This window comes from Clarias gariepinus, chromosome 3 (genome assembly GCF_024256425.1).
Source record: "Clarias gariepinus isolate MV-2021 ecotype Netherlands chromosome 3, CGAR_prim_01v2, whole genome shotgun sequence".
NCBI lineage: Eukaryota > Metazoa > Chordata > Actinopteri > Siluriformes > Clariidae > Clarias > Clarias gariepinus.
In genome coordinates, this window is record NC_071102.1 from 12,878,862 (window position 1) to 12,897,952 (window position 19,091).

General features: G+C 37.5%; 2 protein-coding genes across 2 annotated transcripts; one reads left to right on the forward strand and one right to left on the reverse strand.

Moving 5' to 3' along the window:
* Positions 1-173: 173 nt before the first annotated feature.
* Positions 174-7,836, reverse strand: sord (sorbitol dehydrogenase). Its single transcript, XM_053492157.1, has 9 exons — positions 7,685-7,836; positions 7,553-7,586; positions 6,135-6,299; positions 5,640-5,799; positions 5,367-5,485; positions 4,260-4,325; positions 3,833-4,011; positions 3,494-3,615; positions 174-697 (listed from the first exon to the last, which is right to left on the reverse strand). Exons 1-9 carry the CDS (start codon positions 7,736-7,738, stop codon positions 532-534), a joined length of 1,065 nt encoding a protein of 354 aa, XP_053348132.1. The 5' UTR covers positions 7,739-7,836; the 3' UTR covers positions 174-531.
* A 7,148-nt stretch (positions 7,837-14,984) lies between these two features.
* Positions 14,985-18,008, forward strand: si:dkey-1h4.4 (leucine-rich repeat protein SHOC-2). Its single transcript, XM_053493475.1, has 4 exons — positions 14,985-15,146; positions 16,102-16,522; positions 16,810-16,949; positions 17,100-18,008. Exons 1-4 carry the CDS (start codon positions 14,985-14,987, stop codon positions 17,151-17,153), a joined length of 777 nt encoding a protein of 258 aa, XP_053349450.1. The 3' UTR covers positions 17,154-18,008.
* The last annotated feature ends 1,083 nt before the right edge of the window (positions 18,009-19,091 follow it).

Sequence of the window (19,091 nt, forward strand, 5' to 3'; positions counted from 1 at the left end):
CTGTAGTAATAATCATAATGATGTCTTAGATATCATGGTGGTTTTTGTTTTACAAAATGTCTTTTTTTTTTTTTTTTAAGAAAAGCACTAATCCCTGGTTATGCTTCACAAAGAGATATGAATCTCCTGACTGCACTTTTACAAAAGCAAACACTAGGCTGTGGCATGATGCCTGGTTGTGATAAATCTTTACTCCATTAGTAGAGTTCGGTTACCCCCTGGTGGTTACAACCACAACATAAAACAGCTGTGTGTATACAGTAAGTTTGGTATTTCATTCATTCCCTTATGTGCATTCTTATGTTTATTATGTTAAGTGCAAACAAGATAAATTAATTTACACTGTGTTAACTGTTGCAGTTTGTCTGTTGGAGGCTGTAAAGATTTAATGTAACACTTTTATGTAATTTGAACCAGGTGGACATCAGTGGACATTACAGGAAAGACAATTGGTTGGGCAGTAATAATTCTAAAATATATGAATTATTAGACTAGATTAATTTGCTTTATTAATGTGTGATGCTCCTTTTTTCACGGGGCCTGGTCATTTTTGTCACACTTTAGCATGACTTTGATCCCAATGCCCTGTTTAGTCGTCTCAAACGCCTGCACAGCTTGCTCCAGTGGAAAGCGGTGTGTGACCAGAGGCATTACATTCACCCGCTTAGAGGCCAGCATAGAAATAGCCACAGGCCACCTAGACAGAGAAAATAAAACAAAGGGGCATTATGAAAGATTCGTGGAAAAAAATGGTAAATGAGTAGAGCTGAATATGATTTAAATGATTTAAGTCACTGAGGCGTCATATTTCCAAATCATGAGGAGAAGTGGCATATTGGGAGGCATGTATATAAAGAAACTAACAAGAGGTCTATCTACATACAAACAATACATGCTGGATTACAAGGCAAGTTTCCAACCTGGCCTTTTTCTACTAATGTCTCCGCAAATAATTGTGGAGATTGTCTATGATCTTAATCTCATGCGAATCGGCCATGTCTGAAATTTGTAAAAAGTTCCCACACAAATGACCCATATTTCCATGAACATCGAAGTCCTGTGGTAATATCTGTCCTGTGCGAATCAGCATGTCTGTGATTTGCCCAGTATTTGGGGGTGTCGTGTGTATATATATATATATATATTTTTTTTTTTTTACGTTTTTGTTAACTGAGTGACTTTTTCTTTAAGTATTTTGGGTGCTGGGTCATATCGCTATACACCATACAACAATACAATGTGCAGTAAGAGAAAAATAGGGCCGTATTTGTATGAAATGTAATATTTGTAAAATAAAATACAGTGGGGCAAAAAAGTATGTAGTCAGCCACCAATTGTGCAAGTTTTCCAACTTAAAAAAATGAGAGAGGCCTGTAATATTCATCATAGGTATACCTCAACTATGAGAGACAAAATAAGGAAAAAAAATAAACAGAAAATCGCATTGTAGGATTTTTAATGAATTAATTGGTAAATTCCTCAGTTAAATAAGTATTTGGTCACCTACAAACAATCAAGATTTGTGTCTCTCACAGACCTGTAACTTCTTCTTTAAGAGGCTCATCTGTCCTCCACTTGTTACCTGTATTAATGGCATCTGTTTGAACTTGTTATCAGTATAAAAGACACCTGTCCGCAACCTCAAACAGTGACACTCCAAACTCCTCTATGACCAAAGAGCTGTCAAAGGACACCAGAAACAAAATTGTAGACATGCACCAGTTTGGGAAGACTGAATCTGCAATAGGTAAACAGCTTGATTTGAAGAAATCAACTGTGGGGGCAATTATTAGAAAATGGAAGACATACAAGACCACTGATAATCTCCCTCGATCTGGGGCTCCACGCAAGATTTCCCCCTGTGGGGTCAAAATAATCACAAGAACTGTGAGTAACAATTCCAGAACCACACGGGGGGACCTAGTGAATGACCTGCAGACAGCTGAGACCAAAGTAACAAAGCGTCAGTAACACACTGCGCCGCCAGGGACTCAAATCCTGCAGTGCCAGACGTGTCCCCCTGCTTAAGACAGTACATGACCAGGCCCGTCTGGAGTTTGCTAGAGAGCATTTGGATGATCCGGAAGAGGATTGGGAGAATGTCACATGGGCAGATAAAACCAAAATAGAACTTTTTGGTAAAACCTCAACTTGCATCCAAAGAACACCATACCTACTGTGAAGCGTGGGAATGGAAACATCATGCTTTGGGGCTGTTTTTCTGCAAAGGGACCAGGACGACTGATCCATGTAAAAGAAAGAATGAATGGGGCCATGTATCGTGAGATTTTGAGTGGAAAACTTCCTTCAATCAACAAGGGCATTGAAGATGAAATGTGGCTGGGTCTTTCAGCATGACAAGAAAGACCCATCTGCTTAGCTTTACTGAACATCTTACAGAACCAGCCACAGTGCTCAAAAGGACTTTGTGGCGACAGCTTCTATTTTCAAGCATGTAAAACCCAAAAGATTTCTTTTTGTTTTGTTTTTTTTTTCATGTAAAAAAGAAAAAAGATACCGTAGGTGGTCTTTACCATAATATGCTTTAATTTCCTGTAAGATGGAATACTAAAACACGTGGTTCTTAAAATTTTTTAACAATACTGCACATCCTTTTGTGGATGCACATTCTATTTAATTGTTTTCTGGTATTTAATTACTCTGTCCATAATTAAGTGTTACTACTAAGGCAAATGATGTCTTTTGAGGTGAGCATGTGATGATTTTGATGTGCATGATCAGAATCAGAATCAAAAAGAGTTTTATTGCCAAGTACGCTTGCACGAACAAGGAATTTGTTTTAGTGACAGAGCTTCCAGAAAAAAAAACAAATGACAAGACAAAACAGCACGACACAAAAAAAAGGGTTGACATCAAATGGAGTAGGGTGTGAGATACTTTTAAATAAGTTATATAAATATCTGAAATCTGTAGTATTATACAGTATATTGCACTGTGGTACTGTACACAATATTGCACATATATTTATCGACAGTTAGAATGATGTTTAACTGTTCATGAGGGAGATTGCCTGGGGAAAAAACTGTTTTTGTGCCTGACTGTCCTAGTGTTTGGTGCTCTATAGCGTCGACCCGACAGCAAAAGTTCAAATAAAAGGTGGCCTGGGTGTGAGGGGCCCAAAGTGATATACCGAGCCCTTTTCTTCGCTCTGGATGTATACAGTTCTTGCGGCGTGGGCAGGGCAGTGCCAATAATGATGCTAAATTGAATAAGTAATCACGGATTACTGACATAATGACCATGTAGGTTAAATGCTAAAAAGAATACACACTTGTATAACGGCTTAATACATATACTGTATAGTTAGTATACTTTGTGTAAGACTGAATACTGAATACATTTAATTGTTTGTAATTTTCATTTAAATCTGGTGATAAATGTTTATAACAAATGAAATAGATTTAAGTGCACTACATTGCTTTACTCTTTTAAAGGCATAGATTATCTGAATGTTGTGTACTGTTTTACTCACGTGTTGCAGTAGCGGAACACGCCTCTGATGTCCAGTTCTCTGGTAGCAACTCTAACAAGAGGCACTGCGGTCATTTCAGCGCCAAGTCCAACCAAAACAACTACACCTCCGGAGCGAGTGGCCTGTACACACAAACATAATAATACACACTTCACGTGTGTGCATCTGCTGCATCATGACAACTAGGGATGCACAACCCTTATTCTGTGCAAAAAGTCATTGTAATAAATGTAATAAACATTTTTTTTAAAAGTCAAACATTGCAGTGGCACGAAAATTATAATTATGTCATTATTAACATGATAACAATAACTGATTGTTTTGCTGAATGTTACTCACATAGATTGCTGTTTGGATGCTGCTCTCGACACCGGTACACTCTATGGTTATATGAGGCGTGCCCCCCAGCATGCCATCCACACGTTTAGCCAGTTCCTGTGGTGTATCCCCTCTCTTAATAGGAAGAACAAAGTCAGCTCCTAACTCTTTAGCCTTCGCCAACCTATCAGTAGAAAGGTCTGATGGTACAAGATGATGTCATATGAATAAATGGCACATACCTTTGTGACAGTTTTGCAGATATTATTTGAGATGGTCTAAAATTAGTACTACCTCGGTTACAAGAAACAATAGATTTAGCTCTTGCATCAGCTCTGCAGGTCAAGTCAGTGGGCATTTTGAGAAGACCATAATGCTCTAAATGTTTAATCTGTCAACATAATAGATGCATCTTATCATGAAAAATATGTATACAAATGCACCTTACCACTTATAAGCACTTGAGAGGCTCCCATGGATTTGGCTACCAACAGAGAGACCAGACCGATCGGTCCTACAGGAAACAAAATGTTGACTGTTTAAGGAACTGACTCATATAAGTAATACAATATGTGTTTTAGTTTTAAATAGTGGGAAATAGCATCTCCTGTATATCGTACATCAAAATATACAATTAGTTCCTGACTTACGAACGAGTTTCATTCCTGGGGAACATTCGTAAGTCAGATTTGTTCATAAGTCCGACAAATTAAGTCTTACACCAAGTAAGACCAAGTAGTTCGCAAGTATGGTTTTCTGTGGTTCACAGCGAGTCTTTGCAGTTTGGCGTGATTACATTTTAAATGTTCCCATGTGAAAAATTAAACGTTTAGTTCTTTTGGTGGTCCAAAATCACATCATGGGTGTGTTATACACCTTTGACACAATATACAATGTAAAGCATTAAAAAAAATAATAACACACAGGTTTGGTGTTTTGGTTTTGCATTACACTCTCATAAGAATGTGCCTCCTAATAGCAAAGCGAAGACCAGTGATGCAGCGGGGTCAGCTGACCAAGTTTAAAGGCAGCCCCAGGAAGACATTATGTTTACTGTGCGCTTGAATGGATGACATTTTGTCTGAAAGCTGTTGGACTGTGAACTCTGTCTCATTGAGGGTTTTTGCGGAATTAGGATTATTCACCATCGGAACAGCTTTGCAAGACGGAAATTTTCTATCATCGTGCTTCCAGACTTACACACTGAAAATATCATTTATAATTGTAAATATTGGTATCTGGTGCACTGCAGTGTCTATTTTTTGTACAATACACGTGAGCTACTTCAGCGATTTGTTTGCATATAAGAATGTTCGTAGAATGTCCGTTCGTATCTGCAGAAATTTGTAACTCGATTGTTCTTAAGTTGGGGACTTACTGTATGACGAATCCGAATTTACTATGTGAACATCCGTGTGGAAATCTATTTTGTATTAAAGCCCAAACCCAGTGGGCTAATTTGGTTGGGGTTAAACCAGGTGGTCAGGAATAAAAGTGCCCTCACTGAGGTCGATGGAACAGCTACCTTAAGGAGGGGGTTTAAAGGGGTAATAACCTGCACCACAGATGAACACAAAGCTTCCCAGAGTAACTCCGCCTCTTCTGCAAGCGTGAATCCCCACTGAGAGTGGCTCAATCAATGCTCCTTCCTCATAACTCACATTATCAGGAAGCCTGCACAAAAGGAATTTTAACAATCAACCGGAGAAGCACATGGCCACACAGCCTGATGGTTATTCTTGTGGCTTAGAAGTTTAAAATAAGCAAAATGTTTCCAAGAGTTGGAAGATTTTAAAGTCAAATGTGCATCATGTTGGGAAAAACTAACTTGTAGCAGAAGTTAGCATTATGTTTGTAGTATCTGCAGAGGTTCCCGTCATCAGGTGGTGTGGCACAGAAGAACACTGTGGGTGATATGTTGTAACGTCCAGTTTTAAAAAACTCGTCTGTTTCTCGGGGAACTCCAGGTTCAATAGCCACCCTGTCACCTGATGACACAACAAATTGGCACATAAATAGGATTCAAAATGGCTTATCATGGAGCTGTATTTACAATTAATAAATTATACAGCTCCATGATAAGCCATTTTGAATATTCACCTTTGCAACACCGATATTACTAAAAGCTGCATTAAACAAATAAGTCCAATATGTAACCAATATGTACAGTAATTGTTTTTATCATCAAGTGTATGATTGTCTGGTTTCAACAGATAACAGACACTGCATACTGTTGTGTAGGTTTATGAATCCAAAGAAACATTTATAATATTGGCTTAAACAGTGCAGGACAATTTTTTAAACATGCATTTCTCCAGCAGACCTGGTTTAAGATGAGTGACTGCAGATCCTACTTTGACCACTCGCCCTGATGCCTCGTGGCCCAGGACCATCGGCTTCTGAAGAACAAAATCCCCAATCCGTCCATTTTCCCAGTAGTGTACGTCTGAGCCGCAGATTCCCACTGAGTGCATCTGAAGTAAAACCTCTAATGGTCAAACAAGACAAAAGACAAAAATCCTCAAATATTAACCATGTTTAATGTATAAGCATGAAATTCACATGAATCTTCTGGATTTATGACCATTTACCGTTTTGAGACAGAAGCAGTGAATCATTTGTAGCTATTCTGATTGTATGTATGCTACATACTCTGTACCTTTTGTTCTATTGTGCATAATGAGAGTAGAGTGCTGAAGACTATTTTATTCATTAGATACAATCATATGCGTCTCTTATTGCATTTTTCTTGTTTGATGATAAATACTCAAGTCCAGTTGAACAGTTTGACAGCAAAACACGATAAACACCTTTTTCAGACTTTTACTTATTCCGGAATATTATTTTTCTTAGCCACACAATGTTGTCTATAAGGGACATTTGGAGAATGATGAAGCCAAGAAAAAAGACGTTTACACTCTGTTACTGCCATCGCGGTTACGACGGCATTAATGAACTACAGGTATGTGACAATACAGGTGCAAGGTGACAGTCCTAATTGTTGTTGTTAGTCTTAATCCCATTGAGTGGCCCAACCAATCCAGACAAAACTTGGCACAGGTTTCTTTTTGTTTTGTATTGTTTTGTTTTGTTTTGTTTTTTGCATTGGATGCCCTTCCTGATGCAACCCTCACAGTTTATCCGGGCTTTAATGCAAATCTTTCAATGATCTCAACTGTCATTTTAATGAAATTTGAAATTTAAATTTTACATAAAAAAAACATAAACCCCAAAAAGTTTATTATTCTAAAATGCTAAATTGTTTAGATATTGCAACATGAATTTGACATGGTTATGGAAACTACAGATTTGTTTGGGGGAAAAATTCTTCATTTTGCATGGACTGCTTTAATTTAAACTACACTCTTTACATGGCATATTATATTCGTTTCTAGTATTAATATTTAAATAAATATGAATAATTTGCATTTAATATGAGTATTGTTTGAAGCGAGACAGTATAAATGGCAAATTTTGGGGCACATATAAAATCGCCTCTGGAAAAACGGCTGAAGTTAGGAACTTAAAGGTTTTAGGGAAGTAGGATTGGTTACTTCAATGTTGCATAAACTTCAGAAGTAGCTACTTTGGCACACAGATTTTTTTCTTTATTGTGGATAACATAAAAAATTTGAACTAACACCGGTCCTGGAGCATAGAGGGGCAAAGTGCATATTCCAGCTCATGCAACGTCAGCATTTACTGTCAGGGAAAACCTGTGCATATTTGATCATACAGTACCATTAGCTCCAGGTTCTGGGATGGGACGTTGTTCCTGTAAAGTAACAACATTAACCATTAACCATTAAAACTAACCATTTCAGAGAAACATTAGTTTATTGAGGAAGTTGGGTTAAAACAAATTTATCATACCAGCCTCAAATCGCCTTTAGCGTGCAACACTGCTGAAAGGTTGTCCTTCTCCATGTTCTCCTCACGTGCACTGCAGCGTTTAATCTCAAAGTGTTATTAAAAAACAGCTGTGACTGCGCGCGACTCTCATGCTCTCAGTTTTCTCACTAGTGTTCCGCTAGATCCCGCCTTCTACACTTGGATTGGCTAATAGGTTCCGCCCCTGCATCACGATTGGCTATTGTCTCCTGTCTGTACAGCAGCTCACGTGACACCATAACTTCGCGGAAATAGCAGTAGCAGATACGGCGTTACTTTACGTTAAGTGACGTTATTTAATTTTATTTGTACTATTTTATATAGATTTACAATTATAATATTTTTTGTCCAATGTTTTTCTGATTCAGTAGTTCTGTTAATGTGTCTGGTTAAATAGGATTTCAGTAGACAAACGTGAAATTTCCGTACCTAGGCGGGCGTGTACGGCACTAACCAATCACAGTCCGGGAGTCAGAGTCTACCAGCCAATGAAATTACGAATAAGAGTTACACGAATAAAGTGGTCATAGGATTTGCACCGCCTTCTTTCACACGTCTAGGATTTCTAAGCAGCCTAATTTAAAGCTGAATCTTATAAATATTGCTATTATTTTAACATAAAAAGCTATCACATATTATATAAATACCTGACACGCACCAGACAAACAATAGGCCTATAAACTTTTTATTTTATTGAGATTACCAAGTTGCACAACACCTCACACTGTCATAACTTCAATGTAAGACCAAAGTTTAAAAGATAATAAATAAAAAGATCAATAAAAAATAAAAAAAGAGGGTGCAGAAGTCCAGCAGTTACCTCAGCCTCTGGGGCAGCACAAGCCACTGTACAGCTGTGGCCAAAGGTTTTGAGAATTACACAAATATTGATTTTCATACAGTGCTGTTTTGGTGTTATTAGATCTTTTTGTCAGGTGTTACTATGACGTACTGAATTTATTGACATTACATCAAGTTCATGCAAAGAGTCAATAGACCTCGGCAATTCCCCCTGGCATACTGCCAATCCCCTTTTGGGCCACATCCTGACTGATATCTGCCTCTTGAGAATTGACCGCAAATTAAGCTCCGGGGAGTTTCCTGGCCATTGACCCAAAATTTCCATGTTTTGTTTCTGAGCCACTTAGTTATGACTTTTGTCCTAGGACAAGCTGCTCCATCATGCATTGAAAAGGCATTGCACATCACCAAACTGTTTTGACCTAATAGGGAAGAGAATGTCACGAGTGTAGTGGATGTGAGGAGAGTGTCTGATAGAGTGTGAAACTGGAAGTTGAAGGGTAATGATAAATGTTATCAGTGACACAGGTAGGATGTGAGAAAAAAGATTTCTGAGTTGGGCATGTTGGAGAAGAAAACAGAGGTGATGAAAAGGTGATGGGTGGGTATGGGGTCCAGGAGGAATGTGGAGGGATAAATAATTGTAGATTTCACAAAAACAATTAAAATGTAAGTGGTGAATACATATTTTAGGAAGAAGGAGAGAAACCCAGGATGACATACTGTACATGTACAGTATAAGAGTGGTGTAAGATGTACTTAGGTGGAAGATCTGCTGTGTAGGAGATGCAATCTGAGGGATTTCAAGGTGGTTGCAGAGGATAAACTTGAGGTAATTTCAATAAAGAATGTTGACACTTATAAGATGAATCAGTACACCATAGTGACACCAAAAAGATTAAATAATGCCAAAACAGCACTTTATAAAAAATAATATTTGTGTAATTCTCAAAAAAAAAAATTCTATCCCAGGACACCATGCACACACGTTCATAGACAGAGGCAATGTAAAACCAATCCACTTAAGAGCATGTTCTGTTAGTCCAAATCTGGTATTATAAAGTTACTCAAATGGTTTATCAATAAGATGCAGTACTTTAAAAATTGTTATTGTTATAAAACATACAGGAGCTTAAATTTACTTGTAATTCCCGACCCCAAAAAAAATTGTGCAGAAAAAAAATCAAAACCTGTTTTACAGTAAGAATAATTATCAATAGACAAGAAATTGCAGTGCAATTCTTACAAATATGAAAACTTAATACTTAAAAGATTAACCCCACTTAACAATGTAGTTCTATATTTGTTTTACATGTTTAACTTAATGTAATGTTAAATACTTAGGCCCATGAGTTTTCATTTTTAATAAGTCTGCAAATATGTCAACAATTCTGTGTTTTTTCTGTCAATATGGGGTTCTGTGTTTACATTAATGAGGAAAAAAATAACTTAAATGATTTTAGCAAATGGCTGCAATATAGCAAAGAGTGAAAAATTTAAGAGGCCTGAATACATTCCATACACACTGTATTTATAGACACATATATGCAGTCATCAGCCACTTAAATAGGAACACTCATATCCCTGCCCTTAAATGCAATTATCCAATCAGCCAGTAGGCCAACAAGTATACAATCATTGGTTGTTGCTTTGGCTAAAGTTGTCCGATCAACTGCTCATTTGCCCTCATTTGCCTGCCCTGTTATGCATTTACCTGGTAAACAGATAAAACACTCTGGGAAGTGAAGAACCCCTAATTATCCAAAGAACCCTGTTGATTTAGATTTAGTGTAAATTATGTTTTACAGTACGTACTAATATACCATATTTATTATAAATAAATTTCTCAATACACATTGGTCATTATGTTCACTAACTAAATTATTTAAGTTATCCTTCTAAAGATTTCTTACAAAATCTTATTTTAAACCTGGGTGTCTGCAAATCTGGGGGTGGAAATGTTCCAATTCACAGAGTCATGTTTCTCACACAAGTGAGCCATCTTTTGGTCAAAAAGAAAGACTGAAAATGCTCAAGTAGTTTCTCAGTTATTCGGTTAGCATTTTTGTTGGTTTAGACTACCTACAGTATATATAATACCTACCTACAATAGCTCAATCTACAAAAAAAATATACAGATAATAAAAGTTCTTAAGTGTAAATATCATTCATTCCTCATTTTTTTATATAGCTTTATCCTATATGCAGGGCCACGGGGGGGCCTGGAGATTAGGGCACAAGATGGAGTATACACTGAATGGGTGCCAATCCATTGCAGGGCAAACATACATACACACACACACTAACACACTTATTTACACACTATGGGCAATCTAGTAATGAGAATTAGCCTAATCTTTGGACTGTGGGAAGAAACTGGAGTACCTGGGGTTAGGAGGAGAACATACAGACTCCATGCACAAAGACCTGAGGTGGGAATCTGGAGGTGTGAGGCCACATTGCTAACCACTAAGCCACTGTGCCGCCCTAGCAAAAATTTCATCAATTTTAAAAAACAACAACTTTAAGTTTTGGTGTCTATTCTATCTATCTATGAACCTTTTGTAGTCCATAGGGACCATGGAGGCCAATGGTGATTTTTATTCCTGTCCTGATATTTTCCAGAATCCTTTTCTTTCCTTAGCTATTTCTATTTCTGCCCGCTCGCCTACTCCTAAGCATTCTTTGATGTCATCAATCAATCTTTTTGCTGGCCTTCTTTCTCACTTTTTTCAATTTCTGTTTCTCTCTATTATCAATCTGATTAATCTTTGTTCGCCCATCCTGCATAGCATGCCTAAACAGACCTCATTTACGTTGCTTGATAACTTCATCAATACTTTTCTTTTTGCCTGAGATCCATCCAAGGCATTTCCATTTATAGAACTGCTGCTGACAGGATGTCTTTATTTTATTCCACCATTTAGAGTAAACCAACCTGTCTGGCACCAACCGTCATGCCACAGTCACTGAGATCACAATGTTCCCAATTTTGATGCTGCTCTGTCTCATGACTTTGCCCATCGCACTAATGTATGATTGTATGATTACATAATTGCATAAAATGTAGGTGCTTAGTAAATGTGTATTGGTTTATGATACAGATGCACTGATTTATCAGCTGTACATGGGGATTGGATGATATTCACCTTGTTGACTATCATCAGTCTATCAGAAAATAAAAGTATGTGACCGAATGTTTACATGTTGTGTCAAAATCATTTGTTTCACTGCTGCCTAGTCCTGCACAATCACTGTTATGTACAGCACCATCTCAGCCAGGCACTGCCTCACTGCACTGTCCCTCTGTCTATGGCACTGAGGATGTATTGCTACACCCCCAATGAGTTTTAAGCACATTGAGCATGCTCTCCCACCTGACTTTGAGAACTTTATCGCTGCAGCCCACCTCAGCTTCTCTGATGTCCTGCTTGCTCCGTACTGTAGCTTAGTTACTGTCATGCTGGAGCCCATGCCAGGTTTTAAAGACATCTTGCCTGTCGTGTGCCACAGCTTCACTGGGATCTTGTGTACTCCACACCCCCGTCACATTGGCATGTTTTTTAGCATGTTGATAAGTGCATTACATTATCCAAAAGCTCTTGGTAAGGGTCTTCAAGTACAATGGGAGAAGAGGTGCTTAGCTACCAAGTGGGCAGTCCTCACTCTCTGATACTAACTATTATGGAAACTTTTTAAAGTCATACCAGATGGCCATGCAGGATAAATATTTTGTGGTGTATGTTTCAAGGGGTATTGCATAGTGTGTTATCGAAAAGCTCTTACTTTTACTAGTAAAGCATAAACTTAACCAAACTGTATGTCTTCAACAACGTTGATCGTTCAGCAGTATCTTTCCAGGTTTTGATGTGTTGAAGGGTTCTTAACCCAGTTACAGTACTTCCGAATCTCCTCAAATGTTTTCTTTGCTTGCTGCAGCACAGCTTACTTGAGTATTGTTGCTAACCATGTTCATCTCTTTATGACTACGGAATAAAGCGGCATGTCACAAATTTAAAATCATCTCAAACTAGTTTTACCAGATCTCAATCCAACAGAGCACTTTTATGATGTACTGTAGTAGAATGGGAGACAAATCTGCAGGAACCGCACGCTGCTATCATGTCAATCTGGACAAAAATTTTTAAGGAATGTTTCCAGCATCTTGTTGATTCTATGCCACAAACTATTAAGGCAGTTCTGAAGGCACCACTAGTGAAGGTTCTAGTACCAACCCGGTACTAACAAGGTACACTTAATGAGAGATATTATAGCTAATAGCTAGTACATCTACAACGGCTGGAACATTTTTTATTTATGTAGACAAAAACAACAACAATTCATTACTAGCAAGGTGTAGCTGATGAAGTTGCTGGTGAGTATAAGATTCCAAAGATGCTAATTGTACCAACTGACAATTTACTAGTTAGCATCAACTCAACAAATTTTCAATTTACACTCAACATAGCCTATTTTTGAGGGAAATATTAGAATAGCCACCTCCAAGAAGGTATTATTATTCTAAATATAAAAGTGTATATATAATAGTATCTCTAGCACTAGCAAAATTTCTCTTTTGTCTCAGAAAAGCTTTGATTTGATAGAACCTGCCACAGTATCTAAAATGAAGGCACTGACAATAGTTTGTACCACCTTTTTTACCTTTAAAAACCTATTTCTAGAGTTAGCTAAGGTCATACAGTCAATAATAACTTGTTATAAAATCTAGCTAAACCTAACTGCATTGTTTATGCCATTAACTTTAAATGGCATAAACGGTTCACTGACCCGTTAATGGGTGAGGATAAATGTTTTACTATAGCTAGCCACTGGAGGGCAATATTACTCACTCACTCATCTTCTATACTGCTTTATCCTGTATTCAGGAACAGCAATTACTGTAGCCTAACCTGTATGTTTTTGGACTGCAGGAGGAAACCGGAGTACCCCGAGGAAACCCACCAAGCATGGAGAGAACATGCAAACTCCACACAGAGACGGGAATCGAACCTGGATCCTGGAAGTACAAGGCGACAGTGCTAACCACTACACCACCATGCCGCCTGGGCAATATTATTTCTGCTATATATTTTTTCTTATTCTTAATCTAATTTAATTAACACATTCAAGCTATGTATACAGTATATATGCCTAACTGGTAATCTCCTAGGATGTTCATATAGAATAATCTCTGGTGCAATAAAGACATCCAGTGACTGGCATTTCTCTGGACAAATTTTTTTTTTTTTTTTTCATCTTTTATACCGTTTATCCTGTTAACATGGTTGCGGGGCCAATAGGCTATCCCAGGATGGTGTCAAACCCACTCAGGGCACACATGACAGGGACAGGGAGAACATGCAAATTTCACACACACAGGCCTGAGGTGGGAATTAAACCTGCGACCCTGAGGTGTGAGGCCACAGTGCACAGAGAAACAAAATTAAGTGTTATGTTAATAAAAGACATCAGCCTAGAATGGTCATACTGGTTTAAGATTATAGAATGACTACAGTAACTAAGAAATGTGGTGAGCAGAAAAGAATATCAAAATGCACAGCACAACAAGTTGAATATGATGAGCTACAGTATGCAGCAAAACACCACATCAAGTTCTACTTCTGAACAGAAAGAGGCTGCAGCAAGCACATGGTCACTAATAGTGTACATTTGAAATACAAAAAAAAAACAGAGCCTGGTGGAGGTGGTGTATAGGTGTGGGGAATGTACAGTATTATTGGTTGGTGAGTGAGTGTTAGCCCTTTAGCAGCATGGTGGCTTAGTTTCTATCATTGTCACCTTGCACATCGAGGGTTCAATTCCTGCCTCAGGATCTGTGTGTATGGATTTTGCATGTTTTTCCTGTGAATGCACGTGTGAATGTTACCTTCATTTGTAAAAATGGAAATCAATATAATGGTCAGCTTTGGCCTCTGTAGTCCCTAGTTGGACTACAGAGGTTCCTAGATGAATGGATGATGAACCCTTTAATCGCAACCAATCTTCACTTAAATTTTATTGCCTATCTGACATTGTTTTCAGTATGATAATGCACCTTGTCACTAACTTATCTCAGATTGGTGGCGTACGGGTTTCTGTACTTCTTCCACCTGGTATGGCTTTGGCCAATCATGGCCCGTGAGGGAGATCTTACTAGTCAATCACAGCACAGGAGGCGGGTTCTAGTTGTCTGTTGTCCATGAATGGGTATATAATAGCCTACTTATAGTGCTACGGCAATGTTATACATAAAACACCTTCCTGCTATTTTGCACTTTATGTTTTATTATAATTTTTTAAAATTAAAAATCGCCTCAGTGCCTCGCACAGTCTTAATTTCAGCCCGGGTTTGTACTGTATTGTACTGTATAGACCGGAAATTCCCCCGGACGGTGTAACCATGGAGACGCCGCTCCAGTCTTGTGCCTGTTGTAGATGCATTACTGTCACCTCATTCACGGTGATATTGTTATCAAGCGAAATGAATATAGACGATGTACTTAATGAATGCAAAACAAACAAGTCGGAGTCTTTAAACATCAGCCATCGCGGTTTGGTTGTACTGCCAGATCGCATCTCAGAGCTGATCACTTTAAAGAAACTATTTCTGAACAACAATCATCTGATTTTACCCCCTGAAGAGGTAAGAAGGCAAGTGGAGGAGCTGTTTTAAACTACTGACACTACATTATGTTTCCTCTCTCTCTCTCTCTCTCGCTCTCTCTCTCTCTCTCTCTCTCTATATATATATATATATATATATATATATATATATAAACTCTACTATATACGGTGGTATATAGATGGTATTAATATTTTATGATACACCCTTCTGCATATTATTGATATCGTAAGGTAAGTAACTCCATACATGTTGCCAGAAGTAATCAATCCCAAGTTCCCACTACTTCTTCTTTTTGTAAAATACAAATAAGTAAATAATTATTTAAAATTTTTATGACTTCACAGTTTTATTGTTGCTTTGTTAAGCATCACTATCACTACAAGGTGTTATCATTTCTTTTAATTAAGACTAGTTTTGTAACACGCCAACAGTCACAGGGAGCTGCGATCTTCATAAGTCAGTGCGCCAAAAGACATCGGCCTGTGTTAATCAGGAGCTGTGCAACTGGTGCTACTGTATGACCATGTGTGTTACCACATCACCAGTGACGAAACTTGGGTGTATGGGTACGACCCTGAGCTAAACCAAAAGTCTTTACAGTGGAAGAGCCCATGTCTGGCATCTCCATGTCAGAAAATGGCGAGGGAGGTCTGCAGCTCGACCAAGGCTATGCTCATTGTCTCTGACATTTGTGACATTGTGCATCGAACATTGGTCCTCACGCTGTCAATAGCGAATTTCACTGCCAGGTTTTAAGGCATCTGAGAGAATAAAAAACAGAGCTTGTTAACAGAGCTAATCTCTAAACTTTGATACCACCTTGTACTATCTCTTTGGTCATCACTAAAAAACCCGCTTAGACCTACACTGCTAAACTTTTTGCTTTGAAAAAACGTTACTTAATTTGGACTCCGATTTTTCTAACTGTTATTTTGATTAAACTACATCTTCACCCTACTCTGAACCTTTGCAGATTCTGCACCTTGAACAGCTTGAGGAATTGTGCCTAGATCAAAACCAGCTGACTGTTCTTCCTAATAACATCAGCTTCCTGAAACACCTGACATACCTGGGAATAAACCACAACCCTATGTCTGTCCTTCCCGAAGATTTGGGAGAACTGAGAGAACTCAGAGAGCTCTGGGCCATAAACTGCGGACTTATTTCCATCCCACCATCTATTGGCAAACTCGACAAGTTGCAAAAACTTGGTCTGAGTAGTAATTCCATCACTGCGTTGCCACCACAATTTGGGAACCTCAAAAGTCTGCAGTGGTTAAACTTGGCTGATAATAAAATAGAGGATGTACCAGAGGATTTGAAAAACTTGCAGTCACTAGTCTTCATCAACTTGAATAAGAACAGCTTCAAAAAGATTCCAAAGGCACTCATAGGTTAGTAACTGTACATATATTAAATATACTGTATGCAGGACCAGTTTACAAATAATAGTTTTCTCATGAAACATCAAGGCAGAAAGGCATACACAAAGAGATATGTAGAATGAATCTATTTCATACATTACAAAAGAAAATCATTAGTTACCTACGTAACTGGTAGGCCTAGGTACAGTCAGAATGCACAATTAGCTTAATATTACTATATATTTTTTTTCTCTCTCTTGCACGGTGCATGCAAATAGTTGTGTTTATGTACTGTAGCATCTTAAATCTCTTTTCAGAAATGCCAAGCCTTCAGGTTCTTCTTATGAACTTCAATAGTATTACATCACTTGAGGATGATTTAGTTCTAGGTTTCAGCAAACTTATAAAACTTGACCTCAGGCAAAACACGTTAACACTCAGACCACATCACTGGAAGGTAAGAATATAAAGTGTTTATGCATTCAGAGTTTGGTGCATGTACATTTGTTTGACTTTGGGCTTTTTAATTGCTTTTCTCCTTCGTGTGACTATTATTTTAATCTCTCTCTATCTCTCTCACTCTCTCTCTCTTTCTGTTTTATTGCAGGGTCTGGATTTTATATTGCTAGGCAGCACAGAAACCTCAATGGATGATATATGACAAATACACAATAAATCCGACTCGTCCAGTGTTTGCTTTTCACATGGCTGGTTATAACAGAAGGAACTACAATGAAAGATATATAATAAGAACACAATGTAACACAATAAATAAGTAATTTTATTGTGAAGAACATTGAGAACTGGGTAAATATATTCCTTAACAAAACTAGGTCTTGTTTTATGGTCAAATATATTTTCCCATTCTCTATACCTCTTATCCTGAGAATGGTAAAATACAATGTTGTAAAAATATAATTGAGGTTTATAAAGTTAAGCATTACACTGTTAGATATTAAACATGCTAGTAGACAGTAGATGGTGCTGTAATGTAATGTAGGTCATGACATTATGATAGACTCAGAACATTACACCTTGATGTTAAATGTGATGAATAGATTGTGTTGTTCTATTATTGTATTACAATATTTACTTGATTCTGTAGCAGAAAATGAGCACATTTACATGCAGTATTAACTCCAAAAAGCAAATTCACATCTAAATTTCATTGCAGAGCTGTAAGAGTACTAGAAGTGAGTACAAAAATGTCCTACACAGGCTGTCTTTTAGCATTATAACAGATTGGTATGTTCTTGTGATTGTTTGTTATGTATATATTACTGTTGGGACATAATATATAAAGTGTTGGGACATGCTGAACAGAGATTTTTGTGATCATGCAATACCTCATAGTTACGATAGACCTTCGTTTTTTTTCGAAGCTATTACATGGTGATTTCCCATCTGTTTTTGTAATTTCATTCTGTTTAAAAAGTCTGAATATTTCCAACAAATATTTTATTTTCAAAGTAGTAGCTAACAATACTTTACAGCTTTTGTGATGTAAATTAATGAATTGTGAAATAACTATGTGAATTTGTACAAATGCATGCAAAACAAATAGATTTATTTCTGCCATTACATTTTTTTTTTATTTTTTTTTTTGCCATTATGCAGATTATTTTGAACAATGATACTATATTTGTATTTAATTTAAACTTATAACTGAATGATTCTTGGTATTATGGAAAATTGTTTGCTTTAATTATTAACACCATGTGATTCACATATTGTTCCAATTATGGTGCATTACAGTATGTATATAGGTTTTGATTTCACATTTAAAATTTATACATTGAAATGCTACTGTGGCTCCCTGCTTACTTTTACATTTTGACATCGATATATCCATTCCTTCCCTGCAATTTACATGAAATTCGGTCTCCTGTAGGTACCGTATCACTCATGATTTAACAAATTTTCCCGTGAAATGTTTTACTTATCAGACAACATATGTACACAGTGTAGGGTATTTTACATGAGCTAGTTTTCACTGACAGCGTCTGACACCACCATAAATGTGTCCATAAATGAATGTGTTTTCTAGTAGAGCTGGTTTTACCAAGGATTTAGGGAACAGGTATATTGCCCGTTTGAGGAAACAACTGGCAGCTGTAGTTTAAAAAAAATGAGAAAGGGAACCATTAAATTTGCAAGGTCAAGACCAAACACCACCGTGTGATTTACATCCTGAGAAACTTACCTAATGCTATTTCACAAATGGTTCAAAATTTCATTTTTTATATTGCTATTGGTAAAACTTAGATTGTTATAATTCTAATATTTGTCTTTAGCCTGTAAACTTTTTCAAAGTACAGCGGAATATCATTCATGCCATATTGAAAATACCAACAATCTCATACACAGGACTGCCAAACAAAACATTCTCTTTTGTTATTTGTCCAATAATGACAGTGTTAGGTTTGGCAGGTTGGGTTAGCCTAATCTGCATTCATGGGAGGAACCTGGGGTAACCAGAGGAAACCCACCAAGCATGGGAAAGCATATAAACGCCACATGGGGTCGAGGGGTTGCCACAGTGGACCATCTGATCCGCATGTGACTTGGCAAAGTTTTTCTTGCCCTTCCTGACACAATC